Source organism: Megalobrama amblycephala, linkage group LG10 (assembly GCF_018812025.1).
Source record: "Megalobrama amblycephala isolate DHTTF-2021 linkage group LG10, ASM1881202v1, whole genome shotgun sequence".
Taxonomy (NCBI): Eukaryota; Metazoa; Chordata; class Actinopteri; order Cypriniformes; family Xenocyprididae; genus Megalobrama; species Megalobrama amblycephala.
In genome coordinates, this window is record NC_063053.1 from 10012642 (window position 1) to 10036490 (window position 23849).

Sequence of the window (23849 nt, forward strand, 5' to 3'; positions counted from 1 at the left end):
ACAAAAGAAGATATTTTGGAGAAAGTTTGTAACCAGGCTGCTTTGGGTCACCATTGACTTCATAGTATAAAAAAAAAAATACTATGGAAGTCAGTGGTGCCCCAGAACTGTTCAGTTTCCTGCATTCCTCAAAATATCTTCCTTTGTGTTTAGCAGAACAAAGAAATTTATACAGGTTTGGAACAAACTGAGTGTCAATTTTTACTTTTGGGTGAACTATGCCTGCATTTTGGGCATTATGTGAAGTGTACCTTAATGCATTTCTACTTGTTTTTCAAGTTTTGCACACAGACATAGGCGCTGAAATAAATACACATCACTTATATGTTTCAGACATTGGATGCACTGTAAACCCGGATAAGTTGAGCTAACTCAAAAAATTTGAGGTAATCAGTTACATCAATTTTTTTTTGAGTAATGATGTTCCCAATTTTAAGTAAGCAGAACTACCAAGTTTGAGTTTGTAGTACTCATGTGTGTTAATTGCTCCTATATTGAAGTACTGAGTTAGCGAACTCATAAATTTTAATAGCAATTAACATAAAATATTTAGTTAATTAACTTTTTTATTTTGAGTTCTTGCAAATTAAATTTTTATTAAGTTATTTACTTCACTGTAAACCCTAATAAGAAAATTCAGAAAATTCCAAATGCCAAAATCATGTAACTTACCTGCTCTCCAACCTTGTCACTACTAAATCTCCCTTACCATTAATCTTGCACAAAAAAACATTATATAACACTTAATTTTAACATTTACTCTCCCTTTCGACTGCCATGGGCAAAGCATGATGCGAAATAGAAATCCCAGCCCAGTTTCAGTTAAACTTAAGTTCATCTAAATTAAAAGAAATGTGTTCATACAACTCAAAACAATGAAAAAGTTTACTTGAAATATGTCAGTGCTGTGAACTCAAAAGAAAAAGAAAGTTCTAAATACTCATAACAGTTAATCTAACTGAACTAATTTGTTTAATTTAAGTTTGTTCTACTCAAACCAATTAAGTATTTTGAGCATTAGGGTTTACAGTGTCTGTGAAACATGCCTTACAATCTTAAGTGTGAAAATTCAATTAAATCATATTCATTTCAGTATTCATTACAGTTTAATTTCAGTGCATGGGGCTCAAAGAAAATTTCATTAAGCAACAATAATGATATGACTATTAATTTTATCATTACAGTGTAAAGATCTGGAGCTGAAACCAGGACAGATGCAGCAGTTTTTTTTTGCTTTTGGCAGGAACTCTCATTAAATCTCCGATCCACTTTGTCACACACCTAAAACTCGTTTTAATCTCTGCTGCCATTCTGTAATGGTCCAGTAATTAACACAGGCTGATGTGTTACTCTAGATTGATTCTAGTAAGTGTGTATTGGCAGATGCACAGTCGATCGCTCTCGTTCCTTGCTCGGCATCTCTCCCTCTCTCTCTCTGGGTTTGTTCTTGCCACGTTCAAAGCGGAGTCAAAGAGTGATTCACCCTATCAGACACCAACACTTCAAACACACACATACGTACAAGCCCTTTCTAGAGTGTGTGTTGTCTCTGTGGCCCACTACCCATGCATATGATCAAAGCTCTCCTGATCTTCCTGACAAATCAGCTTGTCTCCTGCTACCCCTGGAAAGAGAACACATACACGCGTGTATACACTGGGGAAACATGCCTCGCACACAAAAAACGCAGATGGGGAAGTTTACACATGTCAGAGCAAGGTGTGAAGTAGTAGTAGTAGTGAAATATTGAGTGCTAATGTTTGGGAAGTGGGAACCCAAGTAAGATACTGTATGTTATGCTGTAAGACAGATTTGTATGTTAAAGGGATAGTTCACCCAAAAATGAAATTTTATGTCATTAATTACTCACCCTCATTGTCGTTCAAAACCTGTAAGAACTTTGTTCATCTCCGGGACACAAATTGAGATATTTTTGATGAAATCCAAGTTTGTTTGTTTTTTTATCACCCATAGAAAGCAACATAATTACCGTCATTCAAGGTCCATAAAGGTATTAAAGTCATCTTTAAAATAGTCCATGTGAATACATTGGTTCAACCTTAATGTTATTAAGCGACAAGAATACTTTTTGTGTGCAAAGACAAAACAAAAATAATGACTTTATTCAGAGAATTAGAGAATTTTATTAGAGAATTTCTTCTCTACCCTGTTTTTGTTTTTTGTTTTTGTGCACAAAAAGTATAAAATGTATTCTCGTCGCTATATATATGATATTTACTTTTCAGGTTGGTTACATACAGAACTAACCAACTCACTCACTGGCTAATGGTTCTGAAAAAAAGGATTTTTCACAAGAAAAATTTTCTTTTTTTGGCATCTACGGTTCCAGGAAGAACCTTTAACATACAAAAGGTTCTTTATAGTGGAAAAATGTTCTGTAGATTATTAAAATGTTCTTCAATCTAAGAAAAAGAAAGTTTAAGAACTGTTTACTGAAAGGTTCGTTGGGGAACCCAAAACGATTCTTCCACGAGATTGCTGTGAAAACCCTCTTTTGAAACCTAATTTTTTTTAAGGGTGCTGTAGAAGAGGCTGATTTTCACTGTCAAATCACTTCTACATATGGCCTCTTACAAAAGTGCACACGTTCTTGGCCCTTATATTGATTGGGGAAGGCTCCACACTGAGAGCATTCATTTGGTGCCCATCAGTGTCATTTTCTGTTTGCCATCTAATGGAACTGCTGTAACTGTATGTTTTTTCTCTTATTTAGACCCATGTCTCTGTCTCTCTGTCTTCCAGCCTCTAATCAGCCGCCTCGTTTCCAGAATTACTTCTTCCAGTCATACCTGCTCATCTATGAGAACACACCAGTGGGTGAGTGTCTCTCGCAAACATACACACATACTGCTCTGTCTGTACACACACTGATGGATCTTTCTACACATGCTGTCTGAACTTAGTTTTCATTTTTGTTGATTTCAGTCCATGAATGCTGAATGGACCATGTTTCGTTTGATTTTCAGTTTGTTCAGTTGTTTTTGTGTGCAAGCTAAGCAAAAGACCCATAGTTAGAATAGATATCCTTAACTAGATGTGTGCATTTTGATTTCAGTGTTGGAGTATGAAAAAGTTATTTTAGCTAGAAATTCAACAAAAAATGGTTTATGCATGAAATGACCATGTGGTAATGGCTTCTTCAGTGAATTAAATATTTGAAAAGTACCTTATCTCAAATTCTGCTAGGATGAAAATGATAAACTCATGATATACATTAACACCTTTGACTGAAATCAGTTGATTTAGTTGCTCAGTTTGCATGGTAAAACCCTCTTTAAAAGCTTCCAGTAAAGCACCGGCACTACAGCAATACATATTTATACATTAACATATACATACACTTTTTAGCAAATATTTTCATTTTATAAAGGGTGTTAATCCCTCCTTACAGTCTTTACTTCCCATCTCACCTCTTACTATTCCTCTTCATCCCTTATTCATAGTTTTCCTGTCTTTAATGCCTCTTTCACCTCTCCCAGTCTATAGGTCAAAGAGCATGCATGTTTATTTAACCTTGTGACCTCTTGTTATCATAAGCTGCTTTTGTGGTCTTATCTGACCCTCAGTCTGCGGTTTGCCTCACTGTTCCTTATTTTTCCTCGTTTTTAAACACTCTTTTGTTATGGACTGAATGATAAACACTTATGTATAATTTAACTCTATTTGCTAGAGTAAAGCACTTGCACTGTGTTTTAAGCTTAGAGAAATGGCTTCTCTCCATTTAAAAAAAAAAAAAACTCTTGAAAACGTACATTGTAACTTGCACTTTTTCTGCATTTGGTAGATTATACAAGAAATAAAACATTTAATGTTGTAAACACAGTTTGCAAAGTTGCATTTTATGTTATTTTATACTTTCTAGAACTGATTTCAGTAGAGTTTGATGTCTTAAGTGAATGTAAACTCTGTTGAGAAAGAAATTGGATGTTTATCGTTATACTGGATTAGGTCTTAAAGTGACAACAGCCTATAAAACTGCTGTTTGTGTCTGGGTCAAAAATGTTAATCAAGCAACAAAAACAGCTTTAACAAAGATAACACAGTGAATACAGTAAACACTATAGTATTATTTTACATTTAATGATAGCATTTCTGTACCTGAATACTACTGTTAGACCTTACGTTATTTGTACATTTGTTTTATTATGTTTATCTATATGCTTGTAATTTGTATATATGTTCTTAATTTTTTACTGTCAAGTCAAGTCACTTTTATTTATACAGTGCTTTTTACAATGCAGATTATGTCAAAGCAGCTTTACAGTGATAACTGGTAAATAATTTTGGCTGCACAGCAGCTCTGTGAAAATGGTGTCATTGTCCAGCTTAAGTAAATACAGTATTGATTCATTCTGTTTTAAAAAATCAATAGTTTTTAACATAGATCACATACAATGGTGTCAATGCAGGCAAACCAAAACATTGTTGAATATCAAGTGTCCCCAACTAAGCAAGCCAAAGGCGACAGCGGCTAAGAACCCAAACTCCAACAGGTGACATCAGGTGACAAACAGGTGATAAAAATGGAGGAAAAAACCTTGAGAGAGACAAGGCTCGGTCGGGGGGCCAGTTCTCCTCTGGCAAACAGCGAACAGTGCGTGACTGTGATTCAGACAGCTTAACAGGTCATAAGCCTGTAAAGCTGACAGTTCACTTGCCTTTAATACTGTTTGAACTTTATTAGTTTGGCTAGTAGTTTTTTTCTTTAGGTTAGAAGTACTTAAAGGGTTAGTTCACCCAAAAATTAAAATAATGTCATTTATTACTCACCCTCATGCCGTTCCACACCCGTAAAACCTTCGTTAATCTACGGAATGCAAATTAAGATATTTTTGTTGAAATCCAATGGCTCAGTGAGGCCTGCATAGGGAGCAATGACACTTCCTCTCTCGGAGCTTCGGAGCGTTATGAATCAGTGGTTCGAATCAGCGGTTCGGAGTGCAGTCACATGATTTCAGCAGTTTGCCGGTTTGACACGCGATCCGAATCATGATTCGACACGCTGATTCATAACGTTCTGAAGCTTCATGAAGCAGTGTTTTGAAATCGGCCATCACAATAAGTCGTTATTTTGTTTTTTTGGCGCACCAAAAAATATCTCGTCGCTTTATAATATTATTATTGAACCACTGTACTCACATGAACCGATTTAAATATGTTTTTAGTACATTAATGGATCTTGAGAGAGGAAATTCATTGCTGGCTATGCAGGCCTCACTGAGCCATCGGATTTCAACAAAAATATCTTAATTTGTGTTCCGAAGATAAACGAAGGTCTTACGGGTGTGGAACGGTATGAGGGTGAGTAGTAAATGAAATTATTTTAATTTTTGGGTGAACTAACCCTTTAAAGTGGGTTTTAAATAATACATTAAAAGCAAAGTTACATTCCCCACCAATGTATTATTATTTTTTGTGCTGATCCGAAACATGATCCTGACCGTGACTCGAAAACCGTAAAATGATCCGAACCGTGAGTTTTGTGGTCCGTTGCACCACTAGTGTGTTTGGTCTCAAGCAGTGTTTTACTCTAACAGTTTCTGTCGTTAAATTTCTGTCTGTGCCTGTATGTATTTCAGCATTTTTAGGGACCCCGATGATTGACAGGGCAATTTGAGAGTGTCAGGGTTTTCATCACCTTGCCGCGTGTTGTCGTGAGTTGGTTTTAAAATAGATCTATCGGGCCTCTCCGCTGATAGGAGGCTCTCTGAACCGCAAATACACTTACACCACACTTATCCATAAAATCTCAGAATTCTGCCATCCAGCCCATTTTACGTGAACCATCTGCAAACAAGCAGTGTGTGTGCATGTGTTTCATAAGAGCTCACAATTGTGCCTCTAATACATTATAATGCATTGTTTCTTAAACTATGGGCACTTTAGGAAGTGACTTGACGAAAATACATTCTCTTAAAACATGCTTTTCACACTCACTAGTTTATTTAATTTGTCTGCTAACAATGTCCAAAAGTGTATAAACAAAAACTACCAATAAAATGTTTGGGGTCAGTACGAATTTTTTTTAAAGAAATTAATACTTTATTCAGTAACATTGCATTAAATTGGTCAAGTGTGACAGTAAAGACATTTATAATGTTACAGAAGATTTGTATTTCAAATAAATGCTGTTCTTTTGAACTTTCTATTCATCAAAAATATGTATCATGGTTTCTGCAAAAATATGAAGCAGCACAACAGCATTGATAATAATAAGAAATGTTTTTGATCAGCAATTCAGCATATTAGAATGATTTCTGAAGGATCTTGTGAAGATTGAAGTACTGATGCTGAAAATTCAACTTTGCATCACTGAAATAAATGACATTTTATAAACAAAAAATTTAAATAGAAAGTATTTATCATAAATTGTAATAGTATTTCACAATATTGCTGTTTTTACTGTATTTTTGATTAAATAAATGCAGCCTCGGTGACCGTAAGAGACTCAAAAACGATAAGAATTCTTACCTACCCCAAACCTTTGAGCTTTTTTTATTCATTTCGGTAATGTGCATATTTTGCATTATATATTATAATGTAATAAGTTACATTATATAATAGCATTCTGTGATGGAAATGATGGAGGTGCAATAAAATGACTGACACCTCTGTCGTGCTAAGGCTAGATATACAATTAATTATTATTTTTACAGTGCAATTTTGACACAATTATAATAATTTGACAATTACAGCTTGATTGGAAATGATCAATACATAAATTGAAACTTGAAAATACTGAAATTGAAAATCTCCCATTGACATTGACAGAATGTTCATTGACAGAATGTTCATTGAGAGAATGTTCAGCATTCAAAATGAACAGACAGCGATGACATCATTGTCATACTTGAATTGTGATTGATCTTTACTTTACTATCTATTTAGATGCAAATACTACATATTTGGACATTCTACTTATTCAAGTAGCTTGGATATGTGGATGCATAGCTAGTTTAAGCATTATGTAAAACTCATCATATTCTTTCGTGATATCATATATCCCATCCATTTCTTCTGGCCTCCTTGTTTCATTGTATATGCGATCCATTCATTTAGAGTGCCAAAATTCCTGTTACCCACCCTGAAACTGAACAAATGTCTTAAGCTACATGAAACTTTGACAATGCATGCAGCATGAACATTTCCTTGACTTGCACACTCTCCATTAACACAGCGCTGAACAGCAAAGACGTTGATGCTGCCAAATTACAAAAGGTAAACAATGAACTCACGACTAGTCGACTACTTTTTGTATGACCAGTTGACTAGTTAAAGAGTTGTTGTGCAGATCCTAATTAGTTGATTTCTGTTTATTGAGATTAATTAGGATGTGACAAGCTGTTCCCAGACTATCACTGGTTCAGTCAGGGTTCATTTCCACCTGCAGCAGTGTCAGCGTGCCCTGTGTGTCCTCTCTGCCCTGCCTGACTCTGATTGGTGGTCAGAGCCATCAGCCATGTCTGATTGGATGACTCTGATGGCTTATTCATGGAGAGGGCGGATGATTGGACAGTGCCAATTTGTCAGAGTTATAGTTTATTAGTAGCGCAGATGTCCTCGTACTGGAGGACTTCCAAATGACACACGCACTGGCACACCCCGACACAAACACACACACTTACACTAATAAACGCATGCAAACCAACACGTTCACACTCATGACTTGATGGAGACACAGACTTTCCACTGGGGTGTGTGTATATGCATATAATCACACGAACAGTATCTGTGTTTGTACAGGATCAAGTGAGTTTGTGCTTCATATTACTTGATGCATTTTTGTGAGTGCATTAGTGAGCTTGTGCTTATAGGGGACAAATATAACAGTGGAAATTGTAACACTCTAAGGGGCTGTTTACACAATACCGTTTTCAACTAAAAACTGAAAACTTTTTATGCATTTTGGCCATTCATTTACGTCAGTGGCATTTTGGTGGCCTGAAAATGCATTTTGAAACAGGTTTCAAAGTTCAAGTTTTTGAAAATGATACTGTTATTGTCTCTGTTTAAACGACAAAAACGTGAATTTGTGAAAACGGTAACGTCATGCACATGCGGATTATGTGTTCAGTCTATAGGCGTGTAGTTCTTCTTTACAAAGTGACATCGCCAACTACTGGCCTGGCATTAATAATACAGTGTTTTGTGAACTGTATGTGAAAAACGCAAAGGAAGTTTTTCTGTTTTTAGTACATCGTTGTTGTGTAAATGTACCCTAAATATAGAGTAAGTAAAATGTCGCAAGACAGTAATATTGTGAAATATTAGTACAAATTAAAGTAACTGTTTTCTATTAGAATATATTTTAAAATGTAATTTATTCCTGATGGTTACTTCAGTCTTCAGTGTCACATGATTCTTCAAATCATCCTAACATGCTGATTTTCTGCTCAAGAAACTTTTCTTATTAGCATTATTGTTGAAAACAATAGTGCTGCTTAATATTTTTGTTTAAACTGAACTACACTGCCCTGCCCAAAAAAAAAAAGGTCGCTGTTTGGATTTTAATAGGCAAATACTTAAGAGTCAATGGATGGATCATTATTACAGTGGTTATTATTTTTCCAGAATGTTATATGTTTGGCAACGGATCTTTTAACCCTAAAAGATGGAGTGTGTAGCTTTTCATTTCTTAAACAACCATGTATTAAGATGTATCATGGCCATATTCTAGGAGGACAATGTCAAGAGGTTCATTAGGTTCAAATTGTGAAAGAATTGTTGGGAGGGAGCATGAAGAATCATTTTCACACATGAATTGGCAATGCAATTTGCAAGTTTTTGGGATGTGCTGGAGGAGACTTTACAGAGTGCTCACCTCTTGCATTGTCAGTATAGGATCTTGACCAAAAAAATCATGCACCTCTCGATGGAAATAAATGTTGTGATGTTATTTCCATCAAGAGGTGCATCAATTTTTGGTCAAGATCTTGTATTGACAATGCAAGAGGTGAGCACTCTGTAAACTCTACTCCAGCACATTCTGAAGACATTCAATGAATTTAAGGTCTGGACTCAGAGGTGCCAATTCATGTGTGAAAATGATTCTTCATGCTCTCTGAACCATTCTTTCACAATTTTAACCCTGGTGAATCTTGACGTTGTCATCCTGGAATATGGCCATGATGTGTCTTCCTACAAGGTTGTTTAAGAAATGAAAAGCTACACACTCCATCTTTTTTTAAAATTTATTTATGATTTATTTATTGAATTTTCAAAACAACAGCAAAACGGTAATAAACACATTTAATAAACACATAAATAATAAACACATTTAAAGAAAAACAAAAACAAAATTAGGTTACATTTTTTTTAAATAAATTAACAAGTTTAGTTCAGAATCACACTCCATCTTTAAGGGTTAAAAGAACCGTTGCCAAACATATAACATGCTAGAAACATAATAATCACTGTAATAATGATCTATTCATAGATTCTTAAGTATTTGCCTATTAAAATCCAAACAGCGATTTATTTTATTTTATTTTATTTTTTTTTTTTTTTTTTTTTGGCTGGGCAGTGTATATTCTGAATTCATTAATTTTTCATTTATTTATTTAATGAAATATGTTTTCTTAGTTCATATTTTCCATGAATGCAAAGTCATCACAAAATGGTAAAGTTATGCTGATCCCCACTTTGCCTAGGACGTTCCAAATGCATTTCCTAATTTTTGAAAAATGTTTTGTTCATTTATTTATTTTTTGGATTTATTATTTTATTTGGTGTGAAAATAATACCTTGTTATTAGGGTCTGAGAGTAGAATACCAAATGTCTTTGGTCTTTTTTTTTTAAAATTAAGTATTCTGCAATGGTCTTTGGGTTTGCATTTTTCCACGTGTAAGTGATTAAGTGTGTTTTAGGCACTCTGTAACGCACAACCTCTTATGGCTTATTGTTTTATGACTTTCTTAGTGTACATATTGGTACTGTTGCTGTAGTCACTCCGTTGCCCCCAGTGTCCATAGGGGTGCTGTTTGTATGTGTTTTAAGCTGGTGTCTCACTGCAGTAGTTTATCAGCCAGCCAATTTATGACTCTCTCCTTCCTTCTATCTGGAAAATTCCACTGAGACGCCTCTGTTTGCTTACTCCCAAATTGGCAAGTGGCTTAATTAGACTAATTAGTCAATTAGCTAACTGTAGCATGTGCATTCATCTGTTTAAATGACAGAATACTTCAGGCCTGTTTGGCTTTGAATAAAGGGCATACTGCAGATAATTATAATGTTAGTTTAACAGCAGTCTGCTGCTACCACTGAGAGGAGTGTGAAGACTTCATTAAGAGCTCAGAAATGCACCGCTTAGGTGAACCAGAGGTTGAAATATCAGCGTGCATTGCATGGTCTGGGTCTCAAAACTCAAATATTTTGTCTGGATATGGGTCTTAGGTCTTAGACAACCTGCCTTATTTTTCAATACGAATGTAAATTACTTCCTGTGAATTTGCAGGCGTCCGATTCATTATTTGCTAAATAACTAGAAGAATGGCAAAGTGCAGTGAAGACTAAAACTATTTGCACTAAAAACCAGTGTGTTTATGATTCTGGGTGCGACTCAGTCAGCTCCCTAGTTCATGAATCAGTATATCGTGTGCATGAATTTGGGCACTGATAAGGACAGTAAGGACCCTGGCTCAATACACACTGGGACACTGATGATGGCATGACAGCATCCTCATTGTACAACGTCACTGCTGGTATTTATGAACAACAGCAGAACTGATATTTTTTAAATGTTACTTCAAGTACATTATGATAAATACTTTGATTGTTTCATACAAACCCGATTCCAAAAAAGTTGGGACACTGTACAAATTGTGAATAAAAACAGAATGCAATGATGTGGAAGTTTCAAATTTCAATATTTTTATTCAGAATACAACATAGATGACATTTCAAATGTTTAAACTGAGAAAATGTATAATTTTCAGGGAAAAATAAGTTGATATTAAATTTCATGGCATCAACACATCTCAAAAAAGTTGGGACAAGGCCATGTTTACCACTGTGTGGCATCCCCTCTTCTTTTTATAACAGTCTGCAAATGTCTGGGGACTGAGGAGACAAGTTGCTCAAGTTTAGGAATAGGAATGTTGTCCCATTCTTGTCTAATACAGGCTTCTAGTTGCTCAACTGTCTTAGGTCTTCTTTGTCGCATCTTCCTCTTTATGATGCGCCAAATGTTTTCTATGTGTGAAAGATCTGGACTGCAGGCTGGCCATTTCAGTACCCGGATCCTCCTTCTACGCAGCCATGATGTTGTAATTGATGCAGTATTTGGTCTGACATTGTCATGTTGGAAAATGCAAGGTCTTCCCTGAAAGAGATGATGTCTGGATGGGAGCATATGTTGTTCTAGAACTTGGATATACCTTTCAGCATTGATGGTGCCTTTCCAGATGTGTAAGCTGCCCATGCCACACTCACTCATGCAACCCCATACCATCAGAGATGCAGGCTTCTGAACTGAGCGCTATTAACAACTTGGGTTGTCCTTGTCCTCTTTAGTCCGGATGACATGGCGTCCAAGTCTTCCAAAAAGAACTTCAAATTTTGATTTGTCTGACCACAGAACAATTTTCCACTTTGCCACAATCCATTTTAAATGAGCCTTGGCCCAGAGAAAACGCCTGCGCTTCTGGATCATGTTTAGATATGGCTTCTTTTTTGACCTATAGAGTTTTAGCCGGCAACGGCGAATGGCACGGTGGATTGTGTTCACCGACACTGTTGTGATTTCCATTACAGTAGCATTCCTGTATGTGATCACGGGCATCCAGTATGGTTTTCCAGCCTTGACCCTTACGCACAGAGATTGTTCCAGATTCTCTGAATCTTTGGATGATATTATGTCTCACTTTCAACATTTGATATTTTATCTATATTCTATTGTGAATAAAATATAAGTTTATGAGATTTGTAAATTATTGCATTCCTATTTTTATTCACAATTTGTACAGTGTCCCAACTTTTTTGGAATCGGGTTTGTATACCTGCAACATTTCAGATGTAAATTAATTAAAAATGTTAGCTAGATTATGTTCAGTGCCTGTTTAGTGATGTATTTTTATGCTGAAATAGTATTAAATAACAGTTTGTTTTTACAAAACATCTATTGTGTGGTAAGTTGGCTCATGTGATTTGTTTCGTGTTTCTGAACGTCCATTAAAGGGTTAATTCACCCGAAAATAAAAATGATGTCATTAATTACTCACCCTTACGTCGTTCTAACCCCGCAAGACCTTCATTCATCTTCGGAACACAAATTAAGATATTTTTAATGAAATCCGTGAGCTTTTTGAACTCCGATAGACGGCAGTATTATTATCACTTTCAAGGCCAGCTCCTATGTCAGCATCACATGCATGTGTTGTGCTGCTCACATGTACAGCATCAGCCAATACTGAGTCGCCGTTCTGACTTAGAACCTGGAAGCGCTGCACTGTGTTTACCATGTCAGCAGTGCAGGAGAATGACAGGGAAGATAAAAAAATTTTTTGTGTCCAAAAGTTATTTTTGTTTGTTTTTTTCCACAGAAAAAGTATTCTCGTCGCTTCATAACATTAAGGTTGAACCACTGTATTCACATGGACTATTTATCGATGTAATAATGTTGCAGTCTATCGGAGGCCAGAAAATATCTTAATTTGTTTTCCGAAGATGAACGAAGGTCTTTTTAGGGAGCGAACGTTTCAGTGCACTGGAAGGATTTTGCTATTGAGACAGACCTTAAAATGGCCAACCTCCTGATCAGTGCCCTGCTGTTTAAGACGAACCATAATTGAACCTGAAAAACTTGATTTGTTTAATTTATATTTTTGTTATTGTATTTTTCCTATTGTTTCAAATTTGCTGCTTTGTTCCTAATTTTGATAACAAAACAAACAAACAAACAAACAAAAAGAAACATATTGTGATAAATATAGTTATCGTGAAACAAAATTTCTTATATTGTTAAATAAGATTTTGGTCATATCACCCACCCTACTTACAGGTTATTATAGAGTAAGATAAATGTGATGTTTCTGTGTTGTGTCCTGACCTGACCTCCACAGCTCAGTGGTGTTTAGACACGCTTTAAAATAAATGTTTTCCAATGATTCTTTACAGCATGGTTTGGTTAGGTTTTCGATTTGTAGGCTTCTTGAGTTTACTTTTGATTATAATTTATAGATTTTTCAGACCAGCATATTGGTTTCTGGGCTCTACAGCACATGTAGATGGTTTTCTAAATAACTAAAGCCAAAAAGTTCTTTGTGGAAATAAATGTACAATACTGCAACATCAGACTGTAATACCCATTTTGCTTGTAACTCTAGTTTTATTAGTAAGGATACTTGTGTCAGATCATATGTGTCAGATTTTACAATGAATCCAAACTGGATGTGGATATTCAATCCTCAGGGGTCAGATTTCCATGAACTCTAATTGGTGGGATTAGGTTCCTTCTCTGTCCAGCTGAGTCATTGTGATCTACTGTGTTTGCGTATAGTGTTATGCTGTTTTTATGTCCATAGAAGTATGCAGGAATGCTGGGTAAAGCTTTGTCATGTTGGGTGAGAGATGTGGAACTGCATACGAGTGTATTTTTATACTCTTTCACTCCCACACATTCACTAGACTACTATAACAGAGCTATTCAATTATACACATATTAGATATCACACTGGAAAGAAAGCAGATGTGGCATAAAATTTAATTAAATAACACTCACATTCAAAACCAAGAAATGGAATTTTCATATTTGAATAAAAGGGGGAATGTTGTTGTCAGATTCCCAGAACATTTGGCCTCTGATGAATCCTTAAACACACAAGTATATACATGTGACATGTATATACATGTGACATGGAGAAATCTCTCAAATCAATTAGTACACATGTGAAATGTTTCACACACCATGTCACGTTAACATAAACACCTGCTGAATAATGAACATCTAATAACAAATCACACACCTTTCCCTTTGATGTGCGCTCTCTCTCTCTCTCTCTCTCTCTCTCTCTGTGTTTTTGTGTGGTAATTTAGCAGTGTGATTTCAGAGGAAGTTTGTGTATTTAACTCAAACGCAGCATGTGGCAAAACCCTTTAATCTGATAATCCACTTTATTTTGATCCACTTGTTCACTCAGACTCAGTTTAAACATGGCATTTAAACTTCACACACTCTCTCTCATACACATGCCCTTATGCTGAGATGAAACTAATCATATGCATTTGTATTAATGCATGTTTGCGTGTGTCTGTAAGGGCCAATTTCTTGCATGTTAAAATCTTTCCATTAATGAGCTCCTTGGCTTTTCTAATTGAATAATAAAGGGGCAGGAAGAGACCGCAGGGTGAATATTATCAGTTTTCCTCAAGCATACTGATAATGTCTAACATTTCCTTGCCCCTGTTTGGATTGACTAAAGGTTATGCTTTTATACTCCAGCCACTCACCTTGATTTAATTTAAATCATACTCTGCGTTTCAAAAGTTTGGGGTCAGTAAGTTTTTTTTTTTTTTTTTTTTTTTATAAATACTTTTTTTTCCCAGCAAGAATGCATTAATCTGATCAAAAGTGACAGTAAAGATTTCTGTTTCTATTTCAAATAAACGCTTTTCTTTCATCAAGCAGCACAACTGTTTTCAACATTGATAATAATAAGAAATGTTTCTTAAGCAGCAAATCAGCATATTAGAATGATTTCTGAAGGATCATGTGACGATAGAGACTGGAGTAATGATGCTGAAAATTCAGATTTACCATCATAGGAATAAATTACATTTTAAAATATATTCAAATAGAAAATGGTTATTTTTAAATTGGAATAATATTTCACAATATTTGCTGTTTTTACTATATTTTTACTATTAATTTTTGTTTTTACTATAGTTCAAAAAAATCTTCCAGAGCCCAACATTTTGAACAGTAGTGTATGTACTTTATGAATAGATGTTTTATTATATTGCCATTTGCCAAGTTCCAAAAACAAAAAAACAACAACATAACAATAGTCCATATGACCAATGTCGTTTATTTCAAGTTTTCTGAAGCCATACAATAGCTTTGTGTCACAAACAGGCTTACAAAAAAAGCTCAAACAAGTCAGAAGCACAAGCTGTATGAACTACTAGTGAGTGAAGTGACGTGTAGCCAAGTATGGTGTCCCATACTCAGAATTTGTGCTCTGTATTTCACCCATCCAAGTGTGCACACACACACCGTGAACACACACACACACACACACACACACACACACCGTGAACACACACCCAGAGCTGTGGGCTTGATTATTGTTGTTATTTTAATTTTTTATATGGTTTTTTTTAATGAAGTTTTTTTGTATTTTTTGAACTTGACAATATAAATCACCATCACTTTCCTTTTACACTTTATGAAAGATGGCATTTTTTGTTTTTGTGTGAATGCTAATATAGAATTAGCATCTGTATATATCTGCTGTTTTTATCTTTATTTGTACTAAAGAATGAATCCACTGAATTCAGATTGATCATTTAGAAGGTCTGTACAGAAATTAATGGAAGTTCTGGCTAATATACAATACAGTTTTCAAAGCTTCATGTAATATATTTTTTTTCAAAGAGTGAATTTTAAAAGAGAAAATTTATACCTGTTGGAGAGACAATCACTCTAAAGCTTTATTGAGTTGATTTGAATTGAAGAAAATTTCCTCAGGAATAGCTCTCTTTTGAGCAGTTCTGCTTTCTCAAATGTAAATGAATCTGTGATTGACAGCTAAATGAGTGGCCTTGTTAAACAGTTTATTTCTTAGCGCTTGGAGCAATTATTTCAATGGTTACGGCCTCAGGTTCTGTTTGGCAGTGTGTGTTCTCATCTCATTTAAAAGCTAGTTTAAACAGCGCCATGTGTTTCGTAGCCTTAGTGTTTTAAAGATTAACTTGTATATGTAATATAACGGTAACACCTTAGTATGGGGAACAATTCTCACTTTTAACTAGTTGCTTATTAGCTTGCATATTAATAGAATATTGGCTGTACTTATAAAGCACATATTAATGCCTTATTTTACATCCCTTAATTCTACACAATACCTCAACTTAAATGCTACAACAACTACCGTACTATCGACCTGTCTATCTGTCTGTCTGATGTGAACTATTCCTTTAACTTTGCTATAGCTTTATCCTTATTTTCTAGTACTGCAAATGTTTAATGTAAAGTGTATTTATTTTGATAATACAGTGTTGTGTCAGATTCTCTGTGCTTTCTGTAGCTCGACTGGATGTTGATAGTTGGTCAATGTTTGGTGGCTGGTTCAACTCTGGCTGCAAGGAGGCAGGTTTTCAATAAATAAAGATCCTGTTTAAAAAGAAAGAAAGAAAAGGGAGGGCTGTAGTCTAATGGCTAAAATCTGGGCTGGTAAAGGTTGTACGTTTGAACCCTTCAAGAAGCGACCCTTAAGCGATCACCATTGTGCCCTTGAACCACACGCTTAACCACAGTTTGCTCTAGTTCCAGTAACTTAAAATGGTGACGACATTTATGCTCCCTCCCTCTCACTTTCGTTCCAGGAGATAATCCTAAACGCTTGAATGGTGTCTGTAAACACACCATCCATCAGATCTGTGCTGTATAGTGTGCATTACTGTACGTGTGGGTGTGCAGAACACATGGTGTTCTCTGGGCTCTGAACAATCACATTGCATTTTGAGTGCTGTACTGACCACACACCATTACCATTTGCCTTGAGCAAGGGCTGAATTACATGAAAGCGCTGTGTAAATTGAACTAATTATTAGAATAGTATTATTAGATGCAATTGTAATAGTGTTGTTTTCACTTATTAACTTCAACTGAATAGGGTAAAAACAATGAAAACTAATTTTAATATGATAGCACAGGGTGTAAATGGGATATTATGACATGAATAAGATAATTTTTTACCTCATTCTCCCCCAAAATGTCAGTGTTTTGCAATGTACAGTGTATTTGCTAGGAGATAATTTGATATTTAATTCTTCTGCTTTTCAGATTTTTATATTGTGAAAAAGTGTCATCCCATGTGTCATCTCTAGAGGCTCAGAACAGATCTCAAGTTACATCTTGGTAAACAGTCTGCAGTCAAGCACCAAATATGAAAAATTTCTCATCAAATTTGTACATGATCAGATTAACTGAGCTATGCTATTATTTTTTATAGTTCTGTATTCTTACTACATGGAAAAAAGTTGTCTCATTCGTGTCTATTTTTTTTTTTAGTTTTAGGAGAAACATCCAAGACTTAAATGAAACATCACAGATAATATCATTCCATGTTTTTTTTTTTGAGTTTTATAATATAGCAACCCCTTAATATATAAATAAATAAACAGGAATTTAATCTCACAATTTTTTTTTTCTCCAGAATTGCAACTTTTTTTCTCAGATTTGTGACTTTATAAAGTCACAATTCTGAGAAATGAAGTTGCAGTTCTGAGAAATAAAGTCAGAATTGTAAGATATAAACTTGCAATTCTGAATTTTTCTAGCTATTGTGAGTTTATATCCCACAATTCTGACTTTTTTCCCTCACATTTGCGAGTTTATATCTTGCAATTCTAACTTTTTTCTCACCATTGCGAGTTTATATCTCACAATTCTAAAAATTGTATCCCCAATTCTGACTTTTTTCTCACATTTGCAAGTTTATACAGTGGGTACGGAAAGTATTCAGACCCTCTTAAATTTTTCACTCTTTGTTATATTGCAGCCATTTGCTAAAATCATTTAAGTTCATTTTTTTCCTCATTAATGTACACACAGCACCCCATATTGACAGAATTGTTAACATTTTTGCAGATTTATTAAAAAAGAAAAACTGAAATATCACATGGTCCTAAGTATTCAGACCCTTTGCTGTGACACTCATATATTTAACTCAGGTGCTGTCCATTTCTTCTGATCATCCTTGAGATGGTTCTACACCTTCATTTGAGTTCAGCTGTGTTTGATTATACTGATTGGACTTGATTAGGAAAGCCACACACTTGTCTATATAAGACCTTACAGCTCACAGTGCATGTCAGAGCAAATGAGAATCATGAGGTCAAAGAAACTGCCTGAAGAGCTCAGAGACAGAATTGTGGCAAGGCACAGATCTGGCCAAGGTTACAAAAAATTTCTGCTGCACTTAAGGTTCCTAAGAGCACAGTGGCCTGCATAATCCTTAAATGGAAGACATTTGGGATGACCAGAACCCTTCCTAGAGCTGGCCGTCCGGCCAAACTGAGCTATTGGGGGAGAAGAGCCTTGGTGAGAGAGGTAAAGAAGAACCCAAAGATCACTGTGGCTGAGCTCCAGAGATGCAGTCGGGAGATGGGAGAAAGTTGTAGAAAGTTTTAAGTTGTAGAAAGGCCGAAGGTTTACCTTCCAACAAGACAATGACCCTAAGCACACAGCTAAAATAACGAAGGAGTGGCTTCACAACAACTCCGTGACTGTTCTTGAATGGCCCAGCCAGAGCCCTGACTTAAACCCAATTGAGCATCTCTTGAGAGACCTAAAAATGGATGTCCACCAACGTTTACCATCCAACCTGACAGAACTGGAGAGGATCTGCAAGGAGGAATGGCAGAGGATCCCCAAATCCAAGTGTGAAAAACTTGTCCCAACTTGTCCATCTTTCCCAAAAAGACTCATGGCTGTATTAGATCAAAAGGGTGCTTCTACTAAATACTGAGCAAAGGGTCTGAATACTTAGGACCATGTGATATATCAGTTTTTCTTTTTTAATAAATCTGCAAAAATGTCAACAATTCTATGTTTTTCTGTCAATATGGGGTGCTGTGTGTACATTAATGAGGAAAAAAAATGAACTTAAATGATTTTAGCAAATGGCTGCAATATAACAAAGAGTGAAAAATTTAAGGGGGTCTGAATACTTTCCATACCCACTGTATCTCGCTATATCTCTGACTTTTCTCTAAAAAAAATTGGCAGAAGCAAGCTTCCCTAACCATCAGCTACCCTGCTCTATTAAGTCATTAGTAATTTGAAAACCCATTTTGTTCATCCACTAGTGTACATGAGATGCTTAGAATAAGTGTTGCTAACCATGAAATTAAGTGAATGTAACTGCTTTAATTTTATGAGGGTGTACATTGCAAAGACTGGGTGTCCTTCAGCACCTCTACCTCTCTCTCCCTCTCGGTGACCCTATCATTGTCTTATGATTTATAAGGGCTTGCGTATTTCTGATGCTAGCTCTAATGCGTAATTGATTGGGGTCATTTGGAAGTGTTCACAGACGCACCTGCAGTAATAAGCTCACTTTACCAAACACTGCATTGCTGCTCAGACCCAAACCCTGATGTGATTTTTAAATCAGATTACATCAGAAACGTGCAGTTGCTTCATTAAACTGGTGTAGGAAAAAGTATTTTAGCATTCAAAAAATTCAGCTTTATTTATGTAGTAATATTCACACAGAAGATCTTGAAGTATGAAAGTGTGTGTGTGTGTGTGTGTGTGTGTGTGTGTGTCTTCAGACAGTTTCGCTGTAGTATATCCGTCTGTGTCCAGGTTGACGTTTATATGATCTCACTGACTGACCTTTACTCAGGCTGCAGGTGTGTAAGGTTACATTTCTGGAGAAACAGAAGACAGAAGCCATTTGACACTGTATCTCAATGCTCTGTTACATCACACACAGGCATCATGAAGCCTGATGGGAATCGTAAAGATTCGTAAGTGTGTTTGAGCGTTTGTGTTGAGAGTGCAAACTACTATAATGTTTTATGTGCTTCAGTACAGTACCTGATGTACTGTAAACCAACAAAAAGTAGACCTAGATCACAAGGGGCCAGTTTAGTCTCATACAATCATATTAGATCTTCACTGAAATCAGCTGCTTGTTGAAGAGATGTGTGCTATAAAGTTTCTAAGTGATCAAATGATAGCACCAAAAGTTTGGGGCCGGTAAGAATTTTTAAAATGAGTTTGAAAGAAGTCTCTTATGCTCGCCAAAGCTGCATATTTGATCAAGTAAATATAGTAAAACCAGTAATATTGTGAAATATTATTAAAATTTAAAACAGTTTTTTTATTGTTTTCAGTATTTTAAAATGTATTTTCTCCCTTTGATGACAAAGCTGAATTTTTAGCATAATTTCTCCAGTCTTCAGCGTCACATGATCCTTCAGAAATCATTGTAATATGCTGATTTGCTGCTCGAGAAACAATATCAATGTTAAAAGCAAGTGTGTGACACTATACTTTTTTTCCTGATTCTTTGATGAATAGAAAGTTCAAAAGAATAACATTTATTTGAAATATTGTAACAATGTAAACATTTTTACTATCACTTTCGATAAATTTGATGTGTCCTTGATGAATAAAAGTATTAAAAAAGATTATATATATATATATACACTATACCGTTCAAAGTTAGAATTTGTTTTTTGAAAGAAATGAATACTTTTTTAATACAAATAGAAATTTCAACACTCTTCAGCAATAAAAAACCCAAATGTTATGTTTAACTAAATTCATTTTAATATGGTTGAATTTGATCATCGAAGGTCAGTGGCAAAGAAATTGGTTTAAAAAAAGTGATATTATTTGATATTAATAAAGTATTGCAGGTTTGTGGGATATTCTGAGTTTACATTTTACAGTCTTTAATAATTTTGAGGAATACTGAATCTGTTTTTGTGCAATTGAGATGAGTAAATTCACTCTAGAAGTATTATTACCATGTTCACAGAGCACACAACACCTCTGCACTCACGATTTCTCTCAATATAGGGACAAGATAGGTGTCAGTCAATGAATGGGAAAAGAAAGTAACTTGCGTTTGAAACATAAGTAACTAAAACTTGTTGTAGCTAAATTTAAAAGTAATGAGTTACTTTTAAATTTATAAAAATGATTATATATATACACTATACCGTTCAAAGTTAGAATTTGTTTTTTGAAAGAAATGAATACTTTTTTAATACTTATATTTCATTATTCACTGACAGATACTGTAGGTAGATCGATTGATTCAAGAGTTTAAGGTATTTTGAGAAAAACCCAACCCAAACCTATTATTTTGTTGCATTGGTTTGTTTTCTAATGTAGTTGTTCGTCATTGGTTTAAACCTGTTGTTTATAGATAATTTATTCATTTGTTTTATTCATTTGTCAAGGATAAAGTACTGTATGTCTGTGATAGTAAAGCATGACTCATTAAATTTCTCAATAATTCTGTGTGTGCCGTGTAGGTGTGTATGGATGTACTGGTGTGTGTGTGTGTGTGTGAATAATGTATGTTGTGCGCGCTTGTTCTGTGTGTGTGTGGTTGAGATCATTTTGCGGCAGCTGCTTATCAGGGGCAGGTGTGTGTCGGCTGATACCTGCTAGAGCCGCTGAGAGCAGCCTACCTGGAAATTGATGTCTCACATCAGTGACCCGCTCTCTGCCTAGCCGGCGACAGCAACCACCCGCACGGGCTTTACCTGCCTGTGTGCGTGCCGCTTTGTGCCTGTCATGTCGTTTTCTGTGCATATTTGCATCCATCTGATAATGAGAGGGTTAAAGTGTGTGGGAATTTAGGAGAGAGGTGTCAGAAAGGGTTTGTGTGTGTGTGCTGAAAGGTTATCATGTCCTTCGCTCCGATGACATTTGGAGCAGCGTTGTCTGATGGGATTAATCCACCGGCCCTGTGTCTCCACTGAGAGTCACCTCCTCAACCGCACGACCCAAATCTCCTGCCTCTCTCTTGCTTTTTTTTTTTCTTTGTTTTCCTACTGTTTATCTTTGCTTCATTCTCTCAGTCCACTCCTCTCTCACTTCGGCTGTATTGATTCTTATTGTCATTCAGGTTAAGCTTGCAAAGACCAAGCAATTATGTCTTCAATCTGACAGTATCTAGCAGTGCGGCGCTTCTCCACGTTTAATTTCGACCTGGATAGGGGTTGTGTTTGTGTCTCACGGAGGTGCATGAGTGTTTGCTGGATGGTTGGGAGGGATGTGTGTATAATTGAGGCTCTCCCTCTTATCTCTCGCAGGAGAGAGTGTTTGACATTTAAAAGGCTTCTTTTTCACTTTCTGTTGGTCGTGCTCGGAGGTGACTGCAGGGGCATGTCCAGACGGGTGGCCGTTGACAATTGTGACACTGGCAAACCCAAAATTCTAAATTACAGCTGGCCATCTACCAACTTGCTTGACACCTTGAGATTATACACACTTCTAACCCTTCTCTAGAAACTAGAAACTTGCTGATGCATGATTTGTGAAGTGAAAGGCAGGAAAAATATCAATTTGATTTATTCATTTTAATTTTTTAATTTTATTTTATTTAGTATTTTGCTGTTGTTTTGCTTTATTTTCCTTTTATTTTAATAAAAATATGCTATAAAAATAAAGCCTACAAACATACACTACCATTCAAAAGTTTGAGGTCAGTAATTGTTTTTCTATAGTTTTTTTTATTTTATTAAATTGATCAAAAGTGACAGTAAAGACTTTTACATTGTAACAAAAAACTTTTTTCAAATTATTGCTGTTTTTTTAAAACTTTTTATTTATCAAAGTATGAGATTAAAGGGTTAGTTGGGTTAGTGGGGGGGATGGGGGGAGGTAACCCCCCCCCCCATTATTCAAATCCATCAGTTACAACCCCCCCAATATTTCAATATGAAAATCATAGTATATCAAATAAAAAATATGTAGAATTCATTTATTTTGTAACAATAATTTTGTATCTAATCAAATATGAGTTTGTCATAATAAATTAGACAAAAAAATACTCCCCCTCCATTGAACCGATTGGTAACGCCTAACCAATGCGTCGCACTTTCACCAAAACAATAACAACACCAAAAATGAAGAGAACCGCTGCCCAGTCGACTATATTAAACTGCTGGTCAAAGAGGGACGTTAAAAAGAATAAAGCATGTACTGAGAAGGAGGTATGAGAATATTGTATAATAGCTACACTCCACATATATTTTAGCTAATCCATTACAATTTAGCCATAACTATCAGTGTAACTGTAACCAGTAACCAAAACAGCCATCTGGTTTAGTTCATTTTTCAATAGTGTCTTTAATTGTCAATGATAAAAGTATTCACATCGGTGTTTGTTTTCTTCCTAAATTAATCTGACTTTTGAACGAATTGGCTGAATGAACGATTTAAGTGACTCACTCAATAAAAAAGCGAATTGCTGCCGCCTACTGGTGGTTTCAATTTTTAACATAATTTCTTTCTTTTTAGAATCACTGTTATGTTAGAATTTGATGAATGATCATACATAAATTTCATAAAGTTAGGATGATAGATAGATAGATAGATAGATAGATAGATAGATAGATAGATAGATAGATAGATAGATAGATAGATAGATAGATAGATAGATAGAGAAGAAATAAATTATCCAATCACTCTACACATAAAACAGATATTTTTTTAATTAAAAAAAATAATAACAGACAGCATACCAACGTTCAACCCCCCCCAATGTTGAAACCAAATCTATGCCCTTGGTAGTATACATGCCAGATCAGTATGTGGCGCTGTAATTCTGCCACAAAGAAACACTAAAATTGGAGAATAAGACTTGGAGCATGCACATAAACCTTGCGCTCTGTATACAAACTTTAGTAAAGCTTAGAAATAAAGCTTTATTTTAGTAAAGCTAATAGGCTTAGTAGCTTCTGCAGCACAAGCATGTAGTCCACTATTGTTGTTGTTGTTGTTGTTGTTGTTGTTGTTGTTGTTGTTGTTGCTGTTTTGTGCTGTTAGTGGTGTCTGACTAGGGTCAACACGTGGGGTGATGACATCATCGTTTCACAAAATATGCGGATTGGCTGTACGCACGAAAACGCAAGG

General features: G+C 35.5%; 1 protein-coding gene across 2 annotated transcripts in view; it reads left to right on the forward strand.

Annotated features, from left to right (window-relative positions):
- Positions 1-23849, forward strand: part of cdh23 (cadherin-related 23) — a 292980-nt gene that overhangs the window by 39554 nt on the left and 229577 nt on the right. For both annotated transcript variants that reach the window (XM_048204503.1, XM_048204504.1), the window contains exon 3: positions 2764-2838. In XM_048204503.1, the coding sequence (XP_048060460.1) occupies positions 2764-2838 (75 nt within the window). The remainder of the gene's footprint in view (positions 1-2763; positions 2839-23849) is intronic.